The 26585-nt window shown below is 47.8% G+C and overlaps 2 protein-coding genes across 2 annotated transcripts in view; one reads left to right on the forward strand and one right to left on the reverse strand.

Annotated features, from left to right (window-relative positions):
- The window catches only part of LOC146863358 (uncharacterized), a 197728-nt gene that overhangs the window by 10341 nt on the left and 160802 nt on the right, over positions 1 to 26585 (forward strand). The gene's annotated exons all lie outside the window — the stretch shown is intronic.
- LOC146863359 (uncharacterized) lies at positions 8534 to 17810 on the reverse strand. The gene is made up of 4 exons (XM_085643406.1): positions 17415 to 17810; positions 15861 to 15974; positions 13891 to 14217; positions 8534 to 9263 (listed from the first exon to the last, which is right to left on the reverse strand). The coding sequence occupies exons 1-4, from the start codon at positions 17808 to 17810 to the stop codon at positions 8886 to 8888; spliced, it is 1215 nt and encodes a 404-aa protein (XP_085499532.1). The 3' UTR covers positions 8534 to 8885.

Raw genomic sequence — 26585 nt, forward strand, 5'->3', positions numbered from 1 at the left:
AGAGAGAGAGAGAGAGAGAGAATGGAAAATTGAGAAAATGAGAAGGGGCGGAGAGGTACAGATAGGAAAGGATAGGGCAGGTAAGGAGAAATCATGGGGGTAGAGTGAGTGAAGACAGCAAGAGATTAACAATAGACCTAGGTATAGAAAGAGAGTGGGGTAGGATGAACCTGTGGGGGAGGGGCACGGAAAGATACATGGGAACCTGAATGCTCTGAATACCAACAAAAAGCAAAGGGTGGCGAGGGTGACTGGCGGTGCGAATGGAGTTAGGAAGAGGAAAGGGCGAGAGAAAAACGCTTCGCTTAGGTGATGAGCTTGAAGGAAAAGAAAGGCTAGGGAAGGATTGTTGAAAAGAAGTATGATGACATTCAAGGGAATCATACCATGCGTTCAGGGGGGTGAATGAATGGGGCCCAGTGTGCCTGCAGTGTGTCTCGTGTGGACTCGCCTGCAATGTCTTTCCCGCTGCCTGCGCCCAATTACACATTGAACCAACCGACAGTAAAGCATCTTCCAACACAAGCTGCCCATATTGCAATGCAGCCTTTTTTCCACAAAGAAAGATCAGAAGCAGTAACTTGTACAAACAAGCTACATGAGGGAGGATGGGTGGGGGGACAAAGAACGGACAACGGGAGGAGGATGTTAAACAGAACAGACCGCTGAAGGAGAGCGGATGGTGGTAAAGAGAACGGAAAGTGGGAGGAGGGTGGTAAACAGAATGGACAGCGGGAGGAGGGCGTAGGGTTGGCCAAAAAGAATGGATAAAGTGAGGAGAGTGGAGGGTTGGCAAAACAGAACAGTGGGCAGAGGGTGAATGGTTGGCAAAAGGGTAAGAGAGAGAACCTGCAGACTCACGCACTTAATAAGTGTGTATCACAAAAGTATAACTGGGGGGGGGGGGGGGGGGAAGTGGCAGGCACTCACCAGACAGATGCAACAAGCGGTCAAGGATAAATGAAAGCTCCAGGTCTGTTCCAGCTGGAATCGAGTGCGATGCTGGCAACAAGGGCTGGAGGGCTAATAAATTAAACCGGAGTTGGTGCGCCTGCGAATTGGGGAAAGTAGCACATACCATACGAACCGTGCCAGATAATTAACTAGTTACGTGTTCTCCGAGGCGGTGTGTGTGTGTGGGGGGGGGGGAGGGGGCTGAAGTGAGGAGCAATGTCCCCAAGTGTAGTGTTTTCGCATCATAAGAAAGCATTTGTTGCACCACTCGTATTACCAGTGTCACTGATGGCTTGTTAGGTGCAGGGAGGGGGGCATTAAGAGGGGCAGCCGCTGAGAAGCTGCCAGAAATCGGAACTCCTAAAAGGGCCGATAAGTGAAACATACGAAAGACTACTATACAAGATCTATGGAAATTACTGTGCATGCACAATTATACGGCAAACTGTTCACGTATAAAGGTGTATGTCTGTACTCGTATGTTATAACGTTTAATACGTCACTTATTACAGTTGGGGTTATCTAGTTGCATAAATAATTTTTTTTAGATATTTATTTATAACGGGCGCGCCAAAGATTTGCTCTAGCTTGGCGGTAAAACAGTCAGAAATTCAACGAATGGAAGGCCAATAGAAAAGCTACTTTTTGACACGCGCGAGCACACTTTTTTTAACACACACAAACTTGTTTTATTTTTAACACACACAAACGTGTTTTTTGTATAACACACACTTAACCTGTCGCTGCACAGCTCACATGAACAGTAAAACCTAATGTTAGATACGATTCGGATGAGTACTATAGATATATTAATTAGTGGTAAAATATTATAACACAATGGGTAGAGTTTAATTAAATATCGCGGGAATAAAAGCACAGCACTTCAAATATTTACGCAATATAGATGGATGAAAACACAATTTACAATGAGTAATATTAGACGCACACTGGTGCATATATAGTCATAATTTAGCTAAAATAACATTTAAAGCATCCCTTTCTCTAACCTTCTAACAAAAAGTATACCAAATAGAATGTGTACAGCCGTGCATGTCAGAGTAGGTACTGTCCGAACAAGGTGTTTTTGAGGTCGTGTGTGTGGCTGCGTGTGATTGTGTTTGTGTGTGTGTATGGTTGTATTTTGTGTGAGGTTGTGTCTGTAAGTGGTTGTCTGTGTGGTTGTATTTGTGTGAGAATGTGTCTATGTGGTTGTGCGTGGGTGTGTGGTCGGGTTGTGTGTTCACAAGTGTGTGCAGTTGCTCAGTTGTTTGACTCCTGTTTTTTGCTTCGTCCATGACCTCAGCTCTCCTTTCACAGCCCCTGTACATGGATCCTGGTTTTATGTACAAATACCGCCAGGAAGATGCAGAGACGTGTGCGAGGTATGTGTGTGCACAGCGCAGAGGGAGTGACGATAGGACTCCAGCAGGGGGGTGGGGTGTTGATAAGATGACCTTGCAACAGATAATTTATCTGTTCGACATGATAGTCAGAAAAGGGCAGCGCAGCCCTTTTGAATCTGTGGTTACACAAGATCCCTGTTCCCAAACAAAAAAAAATAATAACCTCACAAGGTATCTGCTAAGATCTGCAATGATCACAGGTAGGAAAATGGCTCGCATTTTTTCATCTCGCGTTTTGAAACATTAGCATTTCGAAATGGTTCATTAACTGATATTCATATATCTAATCTTTAACAAAGACCCTGCTCTCCCACTCTAACGCTAGCTTCAAATAGCAGAGTGTCAATGTCCATTTGCATATTCTCTGGATGCTCAGCTGTAAATTACCTGTCCTGCTTTCCTTACAGGGCGAGTATGTATTTTACTTTTTTAATGTACTGCGGCCGCAAGTTGTGTGCGTGCTCGCATGAAAGTGATCCACAGCAGAAGTGAAAGTGATCGCGCTCCAGATGGTGCCTCACGACTCCCTGAAGAGGGCACGCTACTACAACAGAGAAAGTATGTTCACCCCGAGGAACGAGCCCTAAAAATGAAACATTCCACCACGGATGGTAAAATTAGACAAATTGTCAACACCCAATGGGATCTTTTAAACATCAACAGAGATGAGAATAGGCTCACTAGACCATTAATTGCCTTCAGGAGAAATAACAACTAACGGAACCTGTTAGTGAGAGCCAAAAGAGCAGAAAAGAGTAACTTTTGCCAAAAGCCAATCACAGGTTGTGATCCCATAAAAGGTTATCACAAATGCGGCACAGGCTAGACTTCCACCAATGTGATAGTGTCTGACACCATCAGGATTAAACAACAAAAAATAATCATACCTCAGGAAGGCAGAGACAGGGTTGCTATCCATAAACGAGGGTAAAGAGAATGTCTCCGTGAGCCTTGTGCTGCCTCGGGCATGTTTACTGCGTGAACACATGGGAATGCAAAGCCATTAATCAAGCAGGATGGCTCAGTCTCCCTTCACGCCCAGGGAGGAGGGAGATGCGAGCAGAGCATCAAAGGGCTGGGTGAGAAGGGAGGGGGGGAATGCAAGGGTCAAAGCAGCGAAAGTGAAAGTAATTGAGCAGAGCATCAAAGGGCTGGGTGAGAAGGGAGGGGGGAATGCAATGAGCAGAGGAGCAGCTGTGCACGTGCATGTGATCTCGTGCACTCAAGGTTTAGGCCAGCCAAAAGACTGGGTAGCACTTTGAAATTCCCACATATAAAATGTCTCTTAGAGCCTTTGGCTCACGAGACCTAAAAAACGACCACAGACACTGAAACCTGCACAACAATGTCTTAGCCGGCTCCACTAGCCTCAACTGGTAGCCAGTGCCACCGCACTAGTTCCAACAATGACTGACTATGGTGCTTGTGCATGAGAAGAGGGCGCACACTTCTAATCCTGCCAAGCCTGTAGCTAGAAAACAGGAGGCACTATGAGTAAAGCCTGCTTTCTTCAGAGAGCAAATATTGTAATGACGCTGCCTTCGACATCCCATAGAGGGCGATCTTCACACTCACTTAAGGGAATAGCTTTTAGTATATACTTTACTGCAGGGGGAGCCATCCATGAGCAGCCGAAAAGGAATATTTTGAGTCTGTGCTCTTGAGTAAGGGGACTAGAAGCGAGCACCGCGTTTTACAATAAAGAAACAGAACTTGCAAAGCTAATGCAGAAGCACTGTTTTGTTTCGTCTAGTAATTTGGTGGGTGACCGTAATCCCATGTGCTTCTAGTTCGATAGGGTCAGATTTCACGATTCTATGGTGACTGTGCCCGGACTTTCACCAGGTCGGCAGGGTTTAAGAGGCGGCCAGTAAGTGCTGCCATTGTTTTAGAGGTGAACAGCTTGGGGTATATATTAAGAGGCATTCTTTCTACGTCTTAAGTAAACGAGTCACACCAACTTCAGAAACTTGTGTCAAGTCTATACTTACACGGACAAACTGCGTGTGAAACCGAAAGACATTTTTGGGCAGATCTATATTGGAGATGCGCCACTTTTACGCCGCCGTTGCGTCACTTTTGAAACGCAGCGGCGGTGTAAACCCTGCGCCACGTTGCGCCATATTTACATCGTGACGCATCTATGGAGATGCGTCACGATGTAAAGCCCTGCGCCACGTAAAACCTGCGTCCGGTTTCACGTGGGCGTGTCGACAGAGGGGGGGGCGTTCCGTCGCAGGAACGCCCCTGAAAAGTGACTCAGTCAAATCTATAAAATTTGACTGAGTCACTTTCCCAACGCTGATGCGCCAAAACCCTGCGCCTGCTTGAAGCAGGCGTAAGGCTTGACGCACCATGTTAGGGTTAGGGTAGGTTGGAACAGTGCTGGAGTTGCGTCGCGCTTGCGACGCAACTGAAGCACTGCGCCAACCTTACGCCATCGGATGCATCACGCATCTGTTTATTCCTGCGCCATGATGCGCCGCATTGTAAATGCGGCGCATCATGTGTGGCGCAAGGGTAAACTTGCGTGACGCATCATTCCTGGCGCATCCTTGCTGATTTGCAGGGATGCGCCAGGAAACATAAATCTGCCCCTTTGTATATTTCACGCCGTTTACAACCGGTGTGTAAGTGTGGGACGCTTTCTCTTCACAGTGCATTTTATCTGCTCTTGCTGTCGATTCTAGTCAGTGCTTTGTGTATAAGGCCCCAGCGACGGCTAAAGTGCATGGGGGCAGATTTATATTTGACTTGCGCCTCATTTACGCCGCCGTTGCGTCACTTTTGTGACGCAGCAGCGGTGCAAATCCTGCGCCATGGTGCGGGGTATTTACAACGTGACGCATCTGGGAGATGCGTCACGTTGTAAAGCCCTGCGCCACATGTAGGCGTTCCAGGGCAGGTGGGGGCGTTCCAGCGCAGGAACGCCTCCTAAAAGTGGCTGAGTGAAATCTACAAGATTTCACTCAGTCACTTTTGAGCCCATGCTGCGTCAAAACCCTGCGCCTGCTTGAAGCAGGCGTAAGGATTGACGCAGCATTGTGAAGATAGGGCACCCCAGAGCCTTGCTGGAGCTGCGTCGCGCTTGCGACGCAACTCCAACAATGCGCCACTTTTACGGCACAGATGCGTGACGCATCTGTGCCGTTTTTGCCCCATGGTGCGCCGCATTATAAATGCGGCGCATCCATGGTGGCGGAGCTGGGGCGCAAAATAACTGGTGCATCCCTGCTGATATGCAGGGATGCGTCAGTTATTATAAATATGCCCCATGGCTTTTAACTCGGGGCAGTGGCTGTGGATGCGTCACAGGTATTTGTTGGCATTTAGGGGCAGATTTATAAGCCCTGTGCGTCACTTTTGTGCCGCCGTTGCGTCACTTTTGTGAAGCAGCGGCGGCGCAAAGACAGCGCCATGCTGCGGCAGATTTACAACGTGACGCATCTAGGGAGATGCGTCACGTTGTAAAGCTTGCGCCACATGTGGGCGTACCTTCACAGGGGGGGGCGTTCCGGCGCAGGAACGCCTCCGAAAAGTGGCTGAGTGAAATCTACAAGATTTCACTCAGTCACTTTTCCGGCCATGCTGCGTCAAATCCCTGCGCCTGCTTGAAGCAGGCGTAAGGATTGACGCAGCATTGTACCGATAGGGCACCCCCGAGCCTTGCTGGAGCTGCGTCGCGCTTGCGACGCAACTCCAGCAATGCGCCGCCCTTCCGCCATCAGATGCGTCACGCAACTGTTTATCCTTGCGCCACCATGCGCTGCATTGTAAATGCGGTGCATCTATTGTGGCGCAAGGGTAAACTTGCGTGACGCATCTTCCCTGGCGCATCCATGCTAATTTGCAGGGATGCGCCAGGGAACATAAATCTGCCCCTTAGTATTTTCTGAGATTCCTGGCCAATTGTCTTGTTTCTCTAGCCAGGTGCCAATATCCGCTTCTTCAGAAAGCGAGCAAAGTGCTAAAGAAACGGTGAAAATTCTTCAAAAGGGTTTCCTTGACAGCACAAGCTTATTCTCATTAACCACTGGTTTAACCACTAACCTTGGGTTCCAGAGTATCGTGCTACCCTCGCTGTAAAGTGCTTAAGTGCCTCACCAGGAGTAGTAAGTGCAATATAATTTCAGTTACAATAACAGTCCAGCACAAACTGCTAGCCTTGGTGCTCTCCAGATGGCCACTTCCTGAGGTGGCGGGTGGGCAAAAAAAGATGAACTGGATTGGGGACTGAAGTAATATGTGTGGGGCAATGTAATGCTTATGCATAGAATGCGCGCACTGCACCACCATTCTTAAAGATCAGTGCACTGTCATGTAGTCTTTATTTTCGATTAACTTCATCATAAAAGACAATACAATATAAAAAGGAATTCCGTACAGATAAAGAATAAAACATTTCTGAGATAAAAACAAGAAAAGAACTACATAAAACACATCACTGGGTGCCTTTATGTCCTATTTCTAATGATCCAAACCCAACCTAGAAATTTTGCCACAGCGATTACAATAGGTTCACTGGTGTCGAATCTTAGAATTCTTAGAGCCACAAACCCCACCCTAGTGCCCATGTTTCGACAAATGGGTTTGAGCCATTTCGCCCGAGGGGCTGCGTAGGCCGGGCATGCGAAAAATATGTGACCAACAGATTCAACACAATCAGTACACCAGCGACAGGATTCACTCAGCTCACCCTTCCAACTTTTGGTGAACGATATGGTAGGTAGGGAGCCAACCCTTAGTTGGTGATAGAGTTTCCTGTCACTGGGCCTACTGATAATATCCCAGTAGTCTTCTAAAAGTGGAACATTTTTTCGCTCAAGGAACCTGCCGGTCAATGACTCTGCCAGAATTTGGGTTGACTGTTTCTGGTATAACTGGGACCAGTAGAGACCTTTGAATAGTTTTTTTGGGGGAAAAAGGTTATTAGCAGGGTCAGACCATAGATTTCCCAGGCCCATGGATTCCAAAAGCAATCTAACTTGCTTAAACCAAGCTATGTTACCAGAACCCAAAATGGAACGAACATCCAGAAGTACCTTGGCATAGGGGGCTAATTCCGGGGTAGTCCACAGTCTTCTCCATAGGGCCAAAGGTTTGAACCGGGCAGTGTCTTCAATTGAACGACAACCAAGATCCAGTAGTAATGGTTTCACTGGACTTGAACTGGGAAGGCCCGTGAGGTTCTTCAGAAATTTATTTTGCACCTTGACCAAAGGGGATAGGTCGGCAAAACCCCAGAGTTCTGCACCATAAAGAATCGCAGAACTAATCCTGGAGTTATAAATCTTAATAGCTGGGCCTATCCTTTTGGTCTGAGACAGTCTCTGTTCTTTTACCAGACACCCTGAAAGCTGGGCAAACTTAAGGGATAAGATATCAATTTGGGGCTTCCAGCTCAGTTTTTTTTCCAGAACAATCCCCAAATAAGTCATAACGTTCGTACGTTCAAGCATTTCGTTATTCATCGTAACATGACCGGCCACGCTTCTTCCTTTATTAAAAACCATGTACTTGGTTTTAGAAACATTTACTTGCAGATCAGTGCACTGATATTTATACCTTCGAAATAAACTGTGCACCAATTTTCTAATGGAATGGAATGTGTTCGATGTGTTGCTGTTATCTGTCTCACTGAAACGTGTGGGATGCATCACTGTTCCTTGAAATAAGATTTGTGCAGTGCACCACCAGGCCTACACAACGAAATATGTACAATTCGCTGTTTTAGCAATGACATGTCTGCACTTGTAATTGTATTTATATGGCACTTACTACCCCTGACGAGGCGTTGAAATGTACCACTATCACCAATAAAACGTGCAACGCCTTGACATTAGCACTAATAAAAATAAGTGCAACGAATACCTTAGTCCCAAAAAAATAACCGTTGTGTGCTTGGCAACATTACCCCCGCCAAGGACGTGTGAAATGACACACGTTTCCTGAAATGAAATATGTTGAAATGCTTGGCGTACGCTGCTAGTCCCATAAAAGAACTGTGCACAATGGGCCTTTATTCTTATCAATGACACGCACCAAGCGCTGCAGATATAAGTGAAACGTGCAGTGCACGGCTACTCCAAAAAATGAAATATGTTCAGAAGGCGCCAAGATCCTAAAACATGAAATGTATGTGTGATGGGGCGTCAATGAGGGACACTACACGAGTTCTGGGTATACGGGGTTTTATTGTTATAAGTCGTCTTTTAGTCCGGCTAGTTAGCCTTTCTCTCGCGAAGGTAGCGGGATCCGTGGTGAATGAGGCCTCCAACGAACACCGGGATGGTCTGCTCCCCTCCTTCTTTGTCCGTTCTGCGGTCACGAACTTGGCTCTCCGTTGTGCCCCAAGGAAGAGAGAGATAAGGGACTATATTAGACTTGTAGTAGGTAAACGCGTATTCCTAACACCAGGGACCGGGAGTGAGGTAGCACCATACGTGTATACAACCGAATACGGAGTGACAGAAACTGTGAGGGGTTCAAACAAACTAAAAAGGTAAAGGGACTTGAGGAGGCCACCGGTTAACACGGGTTCTCCCGCCTTCCCATCCAACCCGCTACCCGGTCCCGTACCTGTCCAAGCCACGCTCCTCCCCTGGGAACGTGGCCGGGCGCTTCGCGGAGTCCGTAGCCGCTGGGTCTCTCGGTTCTCCAACCTCCGGTTTCCGCCTGCTCTCGATCGTTCGTCTCAGTCGCGCCGTCTTCTTCGTCTCCGTCTCCTTCATCTCCGTCCTTCCTCCAGGGATCGCCGTCCGTCCACTTCCTGGTTCTGCCTCCATTTGAACCTCCCGGCTGAGTGACGTCCTCCCTGGGCGGGGCTTGCGTTCTTGGTTCTTGCGAGTTAAAGGGCCCGGCTCCGGCCAACAGAGGCAGTTCTTCTTCGTCCGCTGCCCACTCGTTCTGTGGAGAGGGGAGAACGTTAGGGACCCCTGATACCGGTGCCCACCAGTCTGTGTCATCTTGAGTCCCCTGAGCCGACAGAAGCGTCCCGTCACATACCACCCCCCCTGGCTGCTCCCGCTCGGGGAGAGGCGAGGACCGGGAGAGAAAATCAGCGGTACAGTTGTCCCTACCCCTGCGATGTTGTACAGAGAAAGTAAAAGGTTGCAGGGACAGGAACCACCGGAGGACCCGGGCGTTATTGCTTTTATTCCTGTACATCCACTGCAATGGGGCGTGGTCCGTGTACAGGATGAATGGCCTCCCCTCTAGGTAATACCTCAGCTTTTCCACCGCCCACTTAACCGCTAAACACTCCCTCTCAATAGTGGGATAGGATCTCTCTCGGGGGAAGAGCTTGCGGCTTACGTAGAGGATGGGGTGTTCCAGCCCGTCCTCCCCTGTTTGGGACAACACCGCCCCGATCCCGGTGTCAGATGCGTCAGTGGCTAGGAGGAAGGTCTTCTGAAAGTTGGGAGATATTAACACTGGGGCCGAGGTAATGGCGTCTTTCAGATCCTGAAATGCTTGTAGTGTCACAGCTGTGGGATGCCTGATGGAATGCGTGGAGCAGTCTTTACGGAGGAGATCTGTCAAAGGGGAGGCTAGGTCAGCAAAAGAGGGAATAAAGCGCCGGTAGTAGCCTATTAAGCCCAAAAAAAACCTCAGTTCCCTTTTGGTGGACGGAAAAGGGGTGTTTCCTATGGCCATGACTTTCTTTTCTTGGGGAGATATGACCCCGTCCCCTAGGACATACCCCAGATACTGTACCCTTTGGAAGGCGGCTCTTGACTTACGAGCGTTAATGTGCAACCCTGCGTGGCGGAGTGCGGTGAGTATTGTGGTGATATGTTGTATGTGTTCCGTCCAAGAAGGGCTGAACACCACAATATCATCCAAGTAGGCTGAGCAGAAGCTGGAGTAGGGCAACAGTACTCTGTTCATTAATCTCTGGAAGGTTGCCGGGGCCCCGTGGAGCCCAAAGGGCAAGACCGTGAACTCAAACAGCCCTAGATCGGTGGAGAAGGCGGTTTTTTTTCGGTCTTCCTCCCGGAGAGGCACCTGCCAGTAGCCCTTCGTGAGGTCGAAGGTCGTAATGTACGTGGACTCCCCAATTTATTTCGATCAGGTCGTCCACTCGAGGGATCGGGTAGGCATCGAAGGCTGAGATGTCGTTTAACGCCCTAAAATCCATACAGAATCGGGATGACCCATCGGGTTTAGGAATCATCACGATCGGGGAGGACCACGGACTGGTGGAAGGCCTGATGACCCCTAGCCGCAACATATCCTTCACCTCGTTCCGGATAGCTTCTTTTTTTGCGGCGGGAACTCGATAGGCCTTCTGTCTCACTATTTGTCTGGGGGGGGTTTCAATGGAGTGTTCTGCCAAGTGGGTTTTTCCCGGGGAGTCCGAAAAAACGTCCTCAAAGGGACAGAGGGCCTCTTTCAGATGTTCCTTTTGTATGGCTTGTAGGTCAGGGTTTACCACCAAGGAGCCCACTGTGGAGGTCTTCTGGCTGTGGGTAGGTATTAAGAAGTGGGCGTTTTTGGGGGTGATCCAAGCCACTTCTTGAGCAAGTTGATATGGTAGCTTTGTGTTTTGGAAGGGGTCACCTGCAGCTTATAAGTGGTGTGTCCTATGGTTTCCGTTACGCGGTACGGACCCTGCCACTCGCTCCTGAATTTACTGGTGCTGGAGGGCAGCAACACCAGGGCCCACTCACCCACTTGCAGCGTCCGTAGTTTTTTTCCGTGATCATAATACTTTTTTTGCTTCTCTTGACTTTTTTCCAGATTGGAATGTGCGAGGTCTCGCAATTTTCCGATTTTGGATTTGAGCTGGGAGGTGTAGTCCAATAAAGACCGGTGGTCTTGGTTGTCTTCATGGATCCAGGCCTCACGGGTCATCTCCAACAAGGACCGGGGCTGCCTGCCATAAAGTAACTCAAAGGCCGAATACCCCGTGCTGCTTTGTACCTGGGCTCGTAACACGTACAAGGCCAAGGGAAGTAGCCTATCCCAGTCCTGTTTTTCCGCCGTCAGCATTTTCTTTAATGTGGTTTTTAAGGTGCGGTTATATCTCTCCACCAGCCCATCCGTCTGGGGATGGTACACAGACGTGTGTAACTGGTGGATATCTAGGGTTGCACATACTTCTTTCATGAGGCGGGACGTGAAGGGTGTCCCTTGGTCTGTCACCACCTCCTTGGGGAACCCTACCCGGGAAAACAACTTGATCACCTTGTCGGCCACGTTTTTAGTGGTAGGGGCTGAGAGGGGAAACGCTTCAATGAACCGGGTGGCGTAATCCACGATAACAAGAGCGTGGAGGTGTCCCTTCTTGGTGCGAGGGAGAGGGCCTATCAAATCCATACCCACCCTCTCAAAGGGGACCCCTATAATGGGCATGGGTTGTAATGGGGCAGCTACTGGCTTATAGGAGGACCTTTTCTGACAGACCTCACAGGTTTGGCAATATGTCTCTACGTCCTTATATACCCCGGGCCAGTAGAAAAACCGTAGTACCCCGCTAGTGGTTTTCTCCCTCCCGGCATGTCCCGCGGTAAGATGGGCATGGGAAAAGAACAGTATCTGCTCCCTGAAGGGCTGGGGCACTAACAGCTGCTGATCACCTCCCTTATTCCCTTCCCGGTACAGCAGCCCATCTTTTATAATAAACCGGGGATAGGCGTCCCTAGACTGGGTTTGGTTGAGGTGGGCGCTTTCCCAAGCATTAAACAGGGTGCGGTCGTTAGACTGGGCGAAGCGGAAGCTTCGATCTATAATCCAAGGGTCAGCAGTGACTAGCCCCGAGATGGGCACCTCTCGATCCCTGGTTTCTTGTTCCATGGTATGCTTGAACATCGTGAGGAAGTCGGGGTTATCCACCCCCAATATCACGTCTTCGGGAAGGGAGTCAACCACCCCCACCCTCACCGTGCAGGTAGGCTCATTATGGGGAGTCAAGGGTACTAGGGCCAAGGGATAGGGCCGGACCTCCCCGTGTATGCACCGTATGTGGACGAGTCGGTGGGGCAGATACTGGTGGGGTAACACCAGTTTTTTTCTGACCACCGACTGTCGACATCCTGAGTCTAAAAGGGTGTTCAGTGTAAAGCCATTCATCCCCACACGTACGTAAAACGAGGCACCCATCTCAGCTGAGTACAGGACGCTCCGGGGAAGGTACCCCACATCCATTGGCTCTTCGGTTCTTTCTCGCGGGCACAGTCTGGCGATGTGGCCCCATTCGCCACACTCAAAACATTGGGGGCCTTTGGGCAGGGGCCCGTCTGAACGGGGGGTCTTGACTCGGGAAATGCCAGGGGGGGGGCGCTGGTCTCTTCTCGCTTCTGCCTCCCACAGGGGTTTTGGTAGATTTCTCCAGTTCTAGGGGGTAGGAGCGGGGCTGGGCCCGTGAAAAATACTTGGCCATGTCGACCGCTTGTTCAGGGGTTAAATGGGGGTGTTGCTTCAACCATTTTTGGGTCCCGAAGGGTAAGGCCTCCAAAAATTGTTCCATGTATATTTTCGTCATAATCTCCTCCTTGGTGCTGGACTCCGGCCTGAGCCACTTGTCAGCGGCCATCTTCAGCCGGAAATACAAGGTCTTTGGGTTTTCCCCCTGCACCCCTCTTTCTTTTCGGAATTTACTTCTGTAGGCCTCAGCATCGAGGCCTAGATGTTCCAGGATAACCTCTTTAATGATTTGGTACCCGGTCAGACCCGTGGGGTTGGCCACCTGGTAAGCGGCCTGCGCTTCTCCTGATAGTAGGGGAGCCAGGAAAAAAAGGCCATTTCTTCTCCGGCCATCCGCAAGCCCGAGCCGCACGCTCGAAGTTGGTCAGGAAAGCGTCCGGGTCTTCCCCCGCAACGTATTTCTGTAAGGCCCCTCCGGCCGAGCTGGAATAAGGGAGCCGTCGTTCCACGGGTATCGGTACCCCGGGATCGGTAGAGACCTTTGGAAGGGACTCAAGGTGCGCTTTCATTGAGTTTTGGAAGAGCTCCCGGTCTGCCTGCGCAGATGTCATCTGTCTCTCCACGGCCCAGCTGAGTTTCTCTTGCCCCTGGATTAAATGTTGTACGAGGGCCTCCATCTTTTGATCGCCGACGACGGGAGATGGAAATCCCACTTCTGACACCAGTTGTGATGGGGCGTCAATGAGGGACACTACACGAGTTCTGGGTATACGGGGTTTTATTGTTATAAGTCGTCTTTTAGTCCGGCTAGTTAGCCTTTCTCTCGCGAAGGTAGCGGGATCCGTGGTGAATGAGGCCTCCAACGAACACCGGGATGGTCTGCTCCCCTCCTTCTTTGTCCTTTCTGCGGTCACGAACTTGGCTCTCCGTTGTGCCCCAAGGAAGAGAGAGATAAGGGACTATATTAGACTTGTAGTAGGTAAACGCGTATTCCTAACACCAGGGACCGGGAGTGAGATAGCACCATACGTGTGTACAACCGAATACAGAGTGACAGAAACTGTGAGGGGTTCAAACAAACTAAAAAGGTAAAGGGACTTGAGGAGGCCACCGGTTAACACGGGTTCTCCCGCCTTCCCATCCAACCCGCTACCCGGTCCCGTACCTGTCCAAGCCACGCTCCTCCCCTGGGAACGTGGCCGGGCGCTTCGCGGAGTCCGTAGCCACTGGGTCTCTCGGTTCTCCAACCTCCGGTTTCCGCCTGCTCTCGATCGTTCGTCTCAGTCGCGCCGTCTTCTTCGTCTCCGTCTCCTTCGTCTCCGTCCTTCCTCCAGGGATCGCCGTCCGTCCACTTCCTGGTTCTGCCTCCATTTGAACCTCCCGGCTGAGTGACGTCCTCCCTGGGCGGGGCTTGCGTTCTTGGTTCTTCCGAGTTAAAGGGCCCGGCTCCGGCCAACAGAGGCAGTTCTTCTTCGTCCGCTGCCCACTCGTTCTGTGGAGAGGGGAGAACGTTAGGGACCCCTGATACCGGTGCCCACCAGTCTGTGTCATCTTGAGTCCCCTGAGCCGACAGAAGCGTCCCGTCACAGTGTGTAGCGCACCATCGGGCCTGAAAGTGAGCCGCGCACTGCTGCTGACATCAATAACGTGTTCTGTGCACGGTGATTCGTAGCAGTGAAATATGTCCCAGACACTATTGATCACATTACTTGTGTATGCAGGGTTCACTAAATTCCTTGTGCACAACTATTTATTGCAGTCCGATTTGTGCAGCGCACCACTATGCACTACAATAAAACAGTGTGCTCGGCACTATCCTTTCAAAAACTGAAATACGTGCAGTGCACCACGGTGAACTGCAATGCAATATCAGTCAAGCAACACTTAAAATAATAAAAATATGTTGAATGCATTACGATTCATAAAAAAGAAAACGGTTTCAGAGTACCCCAGTCGTATTCATTAAATGTGTGCAATGCACCACGAGTCCTCAAATGAGAAGTATCCAATGCACGACCATGTAAATTAACTGAATGTGATCCTTGCACCACTATTCCTCCAAATAAAATGTGTTCAATCGACTTAAAATGAAATCTATGCATTGGACTGCTATTTCTAAAACTGCAATAAGTGCAATATATCACTATTCAAGTAAATTGAATATATACAGTACACCACTAATACTTAAATTGAAATAGTGCACTACTATTACTAACAAGCATTGGCATAGCCAATATGTCTCGCCTTTGCGACCTGCTGCATAACTAAATACTTATAAGGTCCCAAAGGCGAGACATATTGGCTATGCCAATGCTTGTTCTTCTTTGGCAGTCACTACCACCGGTGCCCCCCAGAGAGGCCCTTTCAGCAGGCCGATAAAAGAATTCGACTGGTGAGCAGAGAAATTTGCGCCACGTCTGGCTGAACCCCAGAAGCAAAGCCCAACAGGGACTGTCAGTTTTAAAGAGCCCATGCCGGGGTACAGCCATAGTCCGCTCTCATCACCTGGGGCCATCCTGCGTCAAGCTACACCTTCCATCCCTTCTATCCAAAACGACAAACTGTAAGAACAACCTAGCATGCAGTCACAGACATGTCATCGCCGGGTCCCAGACTAACCTACCACAGCCCCAGGAAGGAAGAGTTCAAACGTCCACCTAAATCACATTCTCGCTTCCACAGGTAGCACTACCACACACCTGCGACACTTAACTGCAGTGGAAGGAGACCTCTGAGAGTGAGCAAACAAACTCCAAGTGAAAACTCCACACCCAATCAACACTTCGCAATTCTTATGATGCGTGTGATTGGCAGAGGTGTCTCAATGCTCCAATCCTAGGTCACCTAAAAAATTTGCGGTACCGCCCACTACAAAACGACTTCCAGAATGAGGCCACTGCAAAGCAAGTGTGCGCCCTGCGGCCGCGACAATGCAAACCTGGAGTGCCTAGTACATTCCCAAACAAAGCGGGAGCCCGTGCACCCAATGGGATCACGGGCCACCCACCCCCGCCTCAACTGTTCCCCCTGCATGCACCACTCCCCGGACCGCCAGACTGGGGCGAGCAACTGGCCCCATGGACAAGGGCCAGCCGCAACAAATGACCCAAGGGCCCTTCCAGACCCAAAACTCACCGCAACACGACGAACACCACTGGTCCCAGGAACGCGACAACCCAACACAGTGTGAAAGGCATGAAGTCCCGGCGCGCAAAAGGACCACCAGATGGGCGGGGGAGGTCTATATACCTACCTCCCCACCCCCTAGCGTGCCATAACTGACGTCATGGGTAGTGCCGGATCGTTAGTGGATCCAAACACTAGCCTGTGGGGTTGTGCCCTCATGTGACACTAAGGTGGCCGCCCTCCTATGGGGGCCCCCTCCGTGGGCCGCGGGCTGCCTCATTCAGTGCCCACTCCTCCTCCTCCCTCTGCTGGTGTCGCTGCGACCTGGCCTCGCCCGTGCCAGACTCGGCGGACTCAGCAAACTCGGCCGAGTCAATGAAAAATAAAATGATAATAAAAGTGTTTTATTATCATTTTCTTTTTCATTTTCTGCCTTTAACAGTGGGGTGACGCTGCTCCGCTGTAGCATATCCCCTATTTCATACTACCCCTATGATGAAGGAAACTCCACTGGTGGATTTTCTCCAAGAGTTAGCACTTCTTCCAGAAATCAGATGAGTCTCCAATACCACTCGCCTCTCAATCAGTCTGCACTGCAAGGAACCGAGATGCTGCTTCCTAAAGAATAACCACACTTTCTTTGCTGTTACAGACCAAGAACCCAGTGACACACTCTCCACTGCTCACTACGTTCTTCTTTCTGACACTTATTCTTCTCGATTTGATGCCTCCCTCTTCTCCATTTTGCTTTCCACCCTTTTTCCTTTCATCTCTCTCCCCCTTTCCCAATATTTGTCTCCCTCTTCTCTCATTCTACCTTTCCTCCCTTTATGACCCCTCTCTTGAGCCTTCCCCTCCCACCTTCAGTCTCACTCCATCTCTGCTTCTCTAATTTTCCTTTCCCTTGTATCTTTTCTTTGCGCTCTTATTTCTCTCCCTTCCTCTTCTTATCTTTTTTATTCAGCCTCCTCCACTCCTATTCCTCCCATTATATCCCCAAGATTCTTCTTTTGTCTCTCGTCACTCCCCTCTTTTAGTTCCTGAAAAGACTAATAATTCAGGCTCCCTAAGGTCAAACTTTAATCTAACAGGAATTGCAAGTATCTTGATAATTAAGCCTGTTACTAGTGGGAAACATGGAACTAAAGGTTGGACAATGTAAAGTGCCAATGTGACCCTGGACTGGCTTCCAGTGTCAGGACAAGAACATTACCATTTCCTAGTTAAGGACCCATTTAGTGTTCTCATAGCACGTTAATTTGCACAGTATAATTCTCATTATTCAAACAACAACGTTTTTATGTTTTCAGGTACCCGGACAAACAATATTTAAACATAAAGGAAGAATTCCCAATAAAGCTTGAGTTAAAAAAGGTTAGATGAGACCACGTCACCCTGAACAGCCAAAGTGTGATATAAAGTGCATTATGAATCTTTTTACTCCACATCATGTCATCTATCTTGGCCACTGGGCCTGAATAGGTGCCATCCATTCAGAGGCCAGCTTCATGCTCACAAACAAGAGCCCTGCCTTCTGCCCATCAGGGGATCTTTTAAAATGACATTGAATTCCCTTGTTCTTCCTTGAGGTATGTTTGTGCCCTTGTGAACTGCAACACTGAGCTTCATTTGTAGCAACACTGAGCTCCATTTGTAGCAACACTGAGCTCCATTTGTAGCAACACTGAGCTCCATTTGTAGCAACACTGAGCTCCATTTGTAGCAACACTGAGCTCCATTTGTAGCAACACTGAGCTTCATTTGTAGCAACACTGAGCTCCATTTGTAGCAACACTGAGCTTCATTTGTAGCAACACTGAGCTCCATTTGTAGCAACACTGAGCTCCATTTGTAGCAACACTGAGCTCCATTTGTAGCAACACTGAGCTCCATTTGTAGCAACACTGAGCTCCATTTGTAGCAACACTGAGCTTCATTTGTAGCAACACTGAGCTCCATTTATAGCAACACTGAGCTCCATTTGTAGCAACACTGAGCTCCATTTGTAGCAACACTGAGCTCCATTTGTAGCAACACTGAGCTCCATTTGTAGCAACACTGAGCTCCATTTGTAGCAACACTGAGCTTCATTTGTAGCAACACTGAGCTCCATTTATAGCAACACTGAGCTCCATTTGTAGCAACACTGAGCTCCATTTGTAGCAACACTGAGCTCCATTTGTAGCAACACTGAGCTTCATTTGTAGCAACACTGAGCTCCATTTATAGCAACACTGAGCTCCATTTGTAGCAACACTGAGCTCCATTTGTAGCAACACTGAGCTTCATTTGTAGCAACACTGATCTCCATTTGTAGCAACACTGAGCTCCATTTGTAGCAAGGGCCCACCCGAGGCTCTGTCTTTGCACAGCCTGGATGTGGCAGTGCTGTTCAGAGAACTGTTCCTATTCTCTGTTATAGACAACTGATAACTCCAGTGCCTTGCAGCGCCTGCCTGTTTGGGCAGGAAAAGGAACAAAAGGCCTGTGACTTCTTCTCGCGATACCCTGCATGGCCAAATCACTGCACAGAGGTCCCGGATACCTGGAGAGGGTTGTCAACTTAACTATATCTCATGAAATAAGCTGGGCTGTGGCTGTTGACTGCAGTATCCGTGGGACGCATAGTCACCTCTCCTCGACCCTGGGCCTGGCTCACACTCTGAGGCATATTTACAAGGGGTTGGCGCCACTGTAACGTCATTTTACTGACGTTGCGGTTGCCCAATGCCCTGCTCCATATTAACAAAGTGGCGTTAACGCTACTTTGTAAACATGGTACACTTTCACGCAGCTATCTGAGTGAAAGGGGCGTGCAATGGTTGTTACTGTGGGCGTTCCACCGCAACACCCATTGCTTTTCGACGTTGCCCCATACTTACAAGGATCTGAGGCATTGTCAAAAACTAACGCCATACAAAAGCAGGCGTTAGATCAGCGCAACGTGGTTAAATACTTTTGTTTCTCCTGTTTTTGTTTTTTCTATGAGTGCTGCATTTTGCAGAACACATAGAAAGAGCAAACCATAATTAGTGATTGTTTATGTGCAGGAAGGTGTCCCTTCCTGTACAAAAACAAATCATTAAATAATGGCAATTTGCTACTTCTACGTGTGCTGCAGAACCTTCCTGCACAGAAACAATAATCCCTGCAACATAGGCACTATTACACTATTGCGCAAGGGTGTCGTGTTGCCCCTAGGCAACTATATTTAGAGCCAGTACTAGGGGAATCACAGAGGTGCGCCATATCCTTGTAAATGCAGCACTTATTTGCGTTTTGGAAATGGTGCAGCGCTGCCAAATTTGGCTCTGTGCCACACTGCACCATTTCCTTGTAAATATGCCCCTCTGACTGCCTTGGGCACATTGAATATCAGTCAGACCTAGCGCTGGCTGCAAACAACTTCACACTCCTGAGCTAGAGTAAGTTATTCCTGATGGTGCTCACAGATGAGCTCCTGCAATGAGTGATTTAGTTCTATGACCAATAGATTCATAGCCCTGTGGCAAAAGCTATTCAGCCATATTGTCCAAGGTATGATCAGAAAATTGATGCTCTTGGCGGTCTCTCTCTCATTTCTGATAAGGCTGCAAAAAGCAAATCCCAGACTCTTTGCCTCCCTAAGGGAGAAATGTAATTAACTCCCACTTTTATGACTGAAATATCTGTGGCTGGGACTGCCCCAGAGTTCAAAGCTTTTGAAGGTGCCAGAAAAAGTGCTTCAGTCACAACGCCCAGAAACTCACCCAGCAGTGTCTAACCTCCACAAACAGCTGAGTAGATGAATGTCCACAGCAGCAAACATTCACAAGCCTTTGATGGGAGGAGGTATTGAGAGATTTATACCAAGACAACATCAGTAACAAACCCACAAGCTCCAGGATGCTGAAAAGGAGGTAGAGGGGGTGCGGTGTATAAAGGTTTAAGAGTGAGAGGGAGGGGGAGGGGGAGGTGGAGGGCTTGGCTCTTCAATCTAAGTGAGAGTGGACATAGCACTCAAAGCAAGTAGCCATCTGCCTCTTGAAGCCTGTTACAGCCTCTGGTAACATACCTAATGCTTCTGCTGTAGTTGCTGCACCAATTCTGAAACAGTGGGATATCAAGTGCACCATATCTATGCCCCATTAGGACAATTCCTTCTTACATACCCGGGTAAACTGAAAATGCATCATGCCACCCTTGTGTACCCGGAGACTGCAATGCCCATTCTGTGTTCTAAAACTTAAGCAGCCCTCAATCCAAGCCATAGGACAACAGGGAGTGTCCGGTGTTCATGTGAGATGTACCCAAACAAATTTGCTCTCACATTTGATCTCCTTATTCTCACTTTGAGGGAGCCAGCTGAAACTATTATGTCAGCGATGCTGACACTCGGGGATTGATCGAAGCGGGAGGAGGGTAAGGCCACCAATTTAGAGATCCTGAAGGTGCAGAACAAGGCAAGTGATTATGCAAGCGACTTGCACTGCTTTGCCTTACACCATATCTAGAAGGCCATGAGAAGCATGGCCTCTTAGATATGGGTCTGCACTCTGCGTCCCCGGAGCGTCATAAAAAGTGATGCACCGGTGACCAAAGGAGCTTATAGATAAAAGCCCATTAGGGAGTCATTTCCTACAATTTGGCGCAAGGCAGCACTGCACATTGTTTTGCTGCACTGCCCTGCGTCAAAAGAAAAGGGCAGGAATGTGCCGTGTATATAAGATACACTGCATTCCTGATGTCTTACACTGCGCTGGCGCACAAATGGCTGCCTAGCGTCAACGTAGCACCCTGGTGTAAGGGTGTCTGCATTGAAATCAGGTTGTTCTTGTGGAGGAAGGGACACCCTCCTTCACACAAAAACAACCCTTACACCACCCCTGGGGAGGCACAGGGTTTTGACGCATTCCCAGATGAGCGCTTTGTTGTAAATCTGAGAATGTGTCAAAAACCATGGGTGTTGAGTGAGAACACCCACTGCAACACCCATGGCATGCCTCCCCGGGGCAGCGTGAGGCAACGCAGCAACTTACGCTGCGTTGCTTTACACCATATCTACAAAGCCATGAAAAGCCATGCAGTGTGGCTTTCCTTGGCCTCTTAGATATGAGTAAGTCGGAACGTCAAAAAATATAAAGTTCCGGCAGCGCACTGGGCTTATAAATAAGCCCCCAATGTCCTCATTTACTATATTCGGTGTAGGACAGCGCCGCAAGCCTTCTTGATGTGAATTCCTACATCAATAGAAAAGGGCAGGAATGCACAGTATCTATGACTTATGGAGCACTCCTGTCCTCTTCCACAGTGCTGGCACCCAAATGACTGACATGTGCCAACACAGGCACCCTTGCACCGTGGTGCATGGGTGTCTGCTATGAACTCAGATTGTTTTTGTGGGGGAGGGAACACCTTCCCTCACAAAAACAACCCTTACACCACCCCTGGGGAGAAGTAGGCTTTGGACGCATTTCCAGGTTTGCAGCTTATTGTACATCTGATAATGCGTCAAAACCCATGGGTGTTACGTGAGAACACCCGCCGTAACACTCATTGCAATGTATCTATGAGGCCATACAAAGCCACTCAGGGTGGCTCTGCGTGGCCTCATAGATAGAGGCAAACCCAGTGCACCGCGGGTACGTCATTAAAAGTGATGTTCCGGCGGCACACTGGGCTTGTAAATGAGCCCCTCAGAGATCTTGGGTGCTACAAGGAAGCACAAGGGCCTGAACTTGCAGGGAGCCCCTCTTTCTTGTATTGCAACCAGGCAGCTTTTTTGTCAAACATCCTGTGATTCTGGGCAAATCACTTAACCACTGCGTGCCTAAAAACGAATGTGTCCTTCTGTAACGCAACTGGTGCGCATGTAAAGCGCTCTGATACCTTTAGGCCAAGTTCGTGCTATATACAACTGCAAAAGGAAATCATCTCTCTGGAGAAAGGATTGCGGACCAGAAACCCATCTTGAACTTCTCATGCCTTATATTTATCTGTCTCTGATTCCAAGTAAATGATAAAAGAAAGGCTATTAGCATTAATCCAGGAAAGGCTCAGGTCAGCGAGGAGCTTTACCATGGGCACAGCCCCGGCTCTAGGGCAGTGCGACCGGTGCCACCACACCGGGCACTGACTTGGGGTGGGAGCGCAATGTTTGCAAGTATATTAGCGTTTTAAAAGCAACTGCTGCTGCATTCCTGGCCTCCAGCAATTTTCAGGCATCAATAAAAGCGTCAGGATTACTCCGGTGATTAATGTTCTTCCTGGAGAGAGATGGAGTTTTGTCTAGTGGAAGTTTTGACTCATCCTAAGGCAGCGCAGATGGTTAATATGCCTGCTGCAAAGAACGTGTACCATGCAGATCACCAAGTGCATATAATGTAAATAGTCAGTGGGTTACTGTTTTTATCAGAGAGATCCTCTTGTTACTTGCAGTTTTTAAGTTAAAATCCTGATATAGAACAGTGAGCTATTAACTGTCATCAAAGAGCTGCATGCAAACTGCAAGGTATATATTAGAGCTATATATTTTTTTGCCCAGTCTTTTTGATCTCAATGTTTCTCGTGCCTCGTGGTGTTGCACTCTCTCTGTCTACTCAGCCCACCTCCAAGATGCCCCTAAAAGGCATGGGCCCTGATTGCAAACGGCAGAGCAGAATTCGCATGTGGAAACCCTATCCACACAATTATAAAAGGCCCAGTGTTCCTGCTCACAGATTTGCTGGAACAACAAATCCAATTTTACTGACCGGAAAATACAGCAGCTACGATCACTGTCAGAAAAGGATGCATTGTAGAGAGGATCCTTTCTATGCCCCTTTCCCAAACCTCAGACAAAGCACAAGGTGCTGTCTTGCCAGCCAACATTCTCCAATCCTCCCTTCGCACTTCTCACCCCCTCTGTCTACCCCTGCACACTTTCAACACAACACCCTGCACGTAGTAGGTAAATGTGTGCATTAAACCCAACTGAAATGGGGATACAATGTGCAATACTTCCAGGTACATTTGGGACCTCATAGTAATTCCCTGTTCTGTGGGGTTTAACTTGTAATTGCATGATAAGGGTGGGCTGTTACCATCCAATACTGGTAATTACTGATGCAGAGTACATTGCAACTTGTAATCAGGGCTATGGTGGTCTTATTAAATTGCCTGGGGATAGATCATCAGTATTAAAAGGACTAGTTATCAAATCCCACCACAGCTACAAATACATTGTAGGATAATCCATCACATGTTAACTTCAACAAAAAGACAGAGAATGCAAGATTCAATCATATCTCGCAGTGAAAGAGGTACATTTGAGGAGAAATTGTTCAAAAATGATGAGTTGTGGCTTTTTTCTTTGGTGATGGCTTATTCTCATCTGAGGGATTCCTCAGGTGACGGGTGCCTGACCTATGGGTAGACTGAGAGATAGCTCAGCTAAGTGTAACCATCAGTATATCATTTGTGTCTAATGAGAGGCATACCTCTTCCACCTGAAGACCACACCTCCATGAGTAGTTTTTCAGGGTACTTTGTAAGATAGATGAAAGAATTTACATATGGTTTGTGTTTTTTTGTTTCCAGGATTGTGCCAGTGCACCAGTACTCCCCATGTGCAGACTTAGCATCGCTGTGTACTGCCTCTTTAAACTAATGTACCTAGGCCGCAAAATGCTTGTGAAACCTTATTCTGCTGCCAAACTAAGCCTGGGTCCTTTAAAAGCAGCATAACTTTGATATTCGATGTAATTTGTTACCAGAGCAAAAGCACTGTACAATGAAAGCACTACTTTGTGCACTGCTTGTTCCCGTGTTACCATAAAAACAGGTAACCATGTTGTCTACCTGATTTCTCTCTTGTGGGCCTTTCAAGGTTGCCTTTTCTTCTAGCCAGGCAAAGCTGATTGCTATCATTAATATATACTTTATGGACAACCATTATAGAGAATATGAATACGGTCATTCTTTTCAAAAGAATTTTGGAGAACTTTGTAATAAACGTTGCATTTTATAATGCTCATTGCCTTTGAACAATATTGATATTTTAATGGGTTTCACACTTTATACTAGGGCTTTAGAACAACATTAGAAACATAGTTTAAGTGGTACGATTTCTGTTGGAATGACCTCTCTTTTGGGCATTACCCATCAGCCAAACTTTCTATATGTTCTGGAGCTTGAAGGAACACATTTATCCTTTGTATGCCAGAATTGTGTTATAGAGTTATTCCAAGGTAACTACCTTTTTTCAGCTGTTTAGGCCTGGTGGCTTCCTCCCTGGATGTAGCTCCATTTCATATGAGAACTGCTTGATGTGTGGTGGCACAACAACTATTGTGTTTTGGTTTGGAATACTGCAGATTCCTGTTAGAGTAATTAACAGGTGGTAATAATGCCTACTGATTGGCACTCATTTATTCAATTTTAGGAAGAATGGAAGCAGCATTAGGAATCAAACCCGATACTTGCCAGTCACACATCAAGTTAGCCCACCAATCACAATGTTCTGAGACCTGTACGTGTGTGCGGCATCAAACAACCATATGTTGCAATGTACTGATGGGCAGACAAAAAACGTACCTTCGATCAAATGTCAGACACAAGCTTCTTTCTGAAGATGACATTGAAAATACTCCCTCATCCTTTTACAGAAGAAATTATTTTGAGAATTAACAAAAAGGGTTGAAATACCTTTGCCAAAATTGGCTCTAAAATGTTTTGGATTGAAATTTATAAAAGATGCTTTTTAGGCTGTTGTACTCATGCCCCTTTTTATAGATCTCTTTCTGTGGTCTATAGACATTACCAAATCCACTAAAACAAGTTTGTTATAATCGGCAACATTTGATCAATATATTTAAAATGCACAATTTACCTCTCTATTTCCCTGCATTGCTACAAGGATAGCTCCGCCCCATTGTTTCAAGTGTTTGCCCCGCCTCCATTGGTTGACTTGTTGGCCCCTCCGAAGTTCAGGTCTAGTTGCGTCCCTGTATCCACTAGTGCAGTATATTAATGTAAGGCAGAAACAATCCGCCGCAAATACGGTCTGCAGGGGTTCACAGGACACAGGCATTGAGGATACAAAACAAAGCTTCTTACCCAGGCTTTCTGGAGATGCCTGGAATTGCCACCTAGGAACCTCAGCACATACGAAATTGCACCAACCAGGGTAGCACCTTCACTATGTCCGTGCTCCCCTAATCCTCCCAGACTCACCATGTGATCTTTGCCACATGACGCCAGCTGATAAAACCGAGGTGTCAGGAGATCCGATGGGTAGTTTGGCAGAAAAACTAAGGGGCATATCAGCAAGCTAGCGATGAAAAATTATCGCCGCTTTAGTGTCCGTTTTCAGACGAAAAGCGGCGAAAATTTTATCGCTTAATCATCAAGGTCACGCTGACGCGTGATTCCTTGCTTTAGCTCCCTTTCCCATAATGCCCACCTTTGCATCTCTAATGAGATGCAAAGTGGGCGTTCCGTCCCAAAATAACTGGAGAAATGTTGCTAACCGACATTTTTCCAATTATCAAGGGAATCGCTAACCGGCATAGCGATAAGAAAAGTAGCGCTAACCACAGTTAACGCTACTTTCCTTACGCCTGCTTTCACCCTGACTTAGCCATTATATCCAATGTAAGGTGGATATTTTGGCGTAGTATGCCCTGCCTTATCAGCAAGCGAACGCCAAAATGTGTGAGATTATCGCTGGATTTCCAGCGATAATCTCACTTTTGGCTGTTAGCGCGAGGAATTTTATCGCTTTTGAGATAAGCGTTGCTGATAGCACGCTATCTCAGCGATAAAATTCCACGATAGCCGCCGATAATTATCCTAGCGCTAAGTGCGCTTAGCGATAATTATCGCCGGCCCTTGCTGATATGCCCCTTATTCGGAAGCTTCTTGCTCCATGATGCTTTAAAGCCTCCTGAGGCATCTGTGGATGATGTAACCATCTGAATGCGGGCGCTTGGATTTGAGCTGGCCCCTAATAACTGTCTGAGGCAGGCCAGTAACTTACCCTCCCTCCCTTCCTCTAAGATTGCTTGTTCATGTTGGCAAATAGGAGTTTGGTCCAGCAAACCCTGTGTTTTCCAGAGCCCACATGTTGACGGGTTACCTATAGAGTTGGAAAAAGCAAAACAAGCATTGGTAAATGCATTGGGTTTCGCCTATGTGATTAATAATGAGCTGTTTTTTGTTGTAAGTTGTAGCTTGCTCAGTAGTTGTACAATATAAGTTACCGAAAGTATGTTAGAGTGTTATGACATGTTTATGTACAAAAAGGCAATATATTGTGCTTTTGCTAGTGGTATAGTGCGTGTAAGTAATAGCAACATTTTTAAAAATTAAATGAAAGAGGGAAATCAAATTAATTGATGTAATTGCAATATTATGTGTTTAGAGGAATTAGTTAAATATAGCAATATGTGATGTTTAGAGGAATTCTGAGAACTTTTGACCCCGGTGCCACTGCACCTGCAGCACCATTGAAATCATGGCCCTAGTGCCTACTAGGTAACTGCACTTGTGTCTGCCTATTTAGTAGTCAAATATAGCAATACTATGTATTTAGAGGAGTTCTGACAACTTTTGGGCCCGGTGCTACTGCACCTGCTGTACCATTCAAATCAGGACCCTGTTGTATTCAAGGTAACTGCACTTGTGGTTGCCTGTTTAAGTATAAAATATAGTAATATTGGGTATTTAGTGGGGTGCCTGGAGCTTTTGGTCCCGGTGCCACTGCACCTGCTGCAC

Source organism: Triturus cristatus, chromosome 2_2 (assembly GCF_964204655.1).
Source record: "Triturus cristatus chromosome 2_2, aTriCri1.1, whole genome shotgun sequence".
In the NCBI taxonomy this organism is placed as follows: domain Eukaryota; kingdom Metazoa; phylum Chordata; class Amphibia; order Caudata; family Salamandridae; genus Triturus; species Triturus cristatus.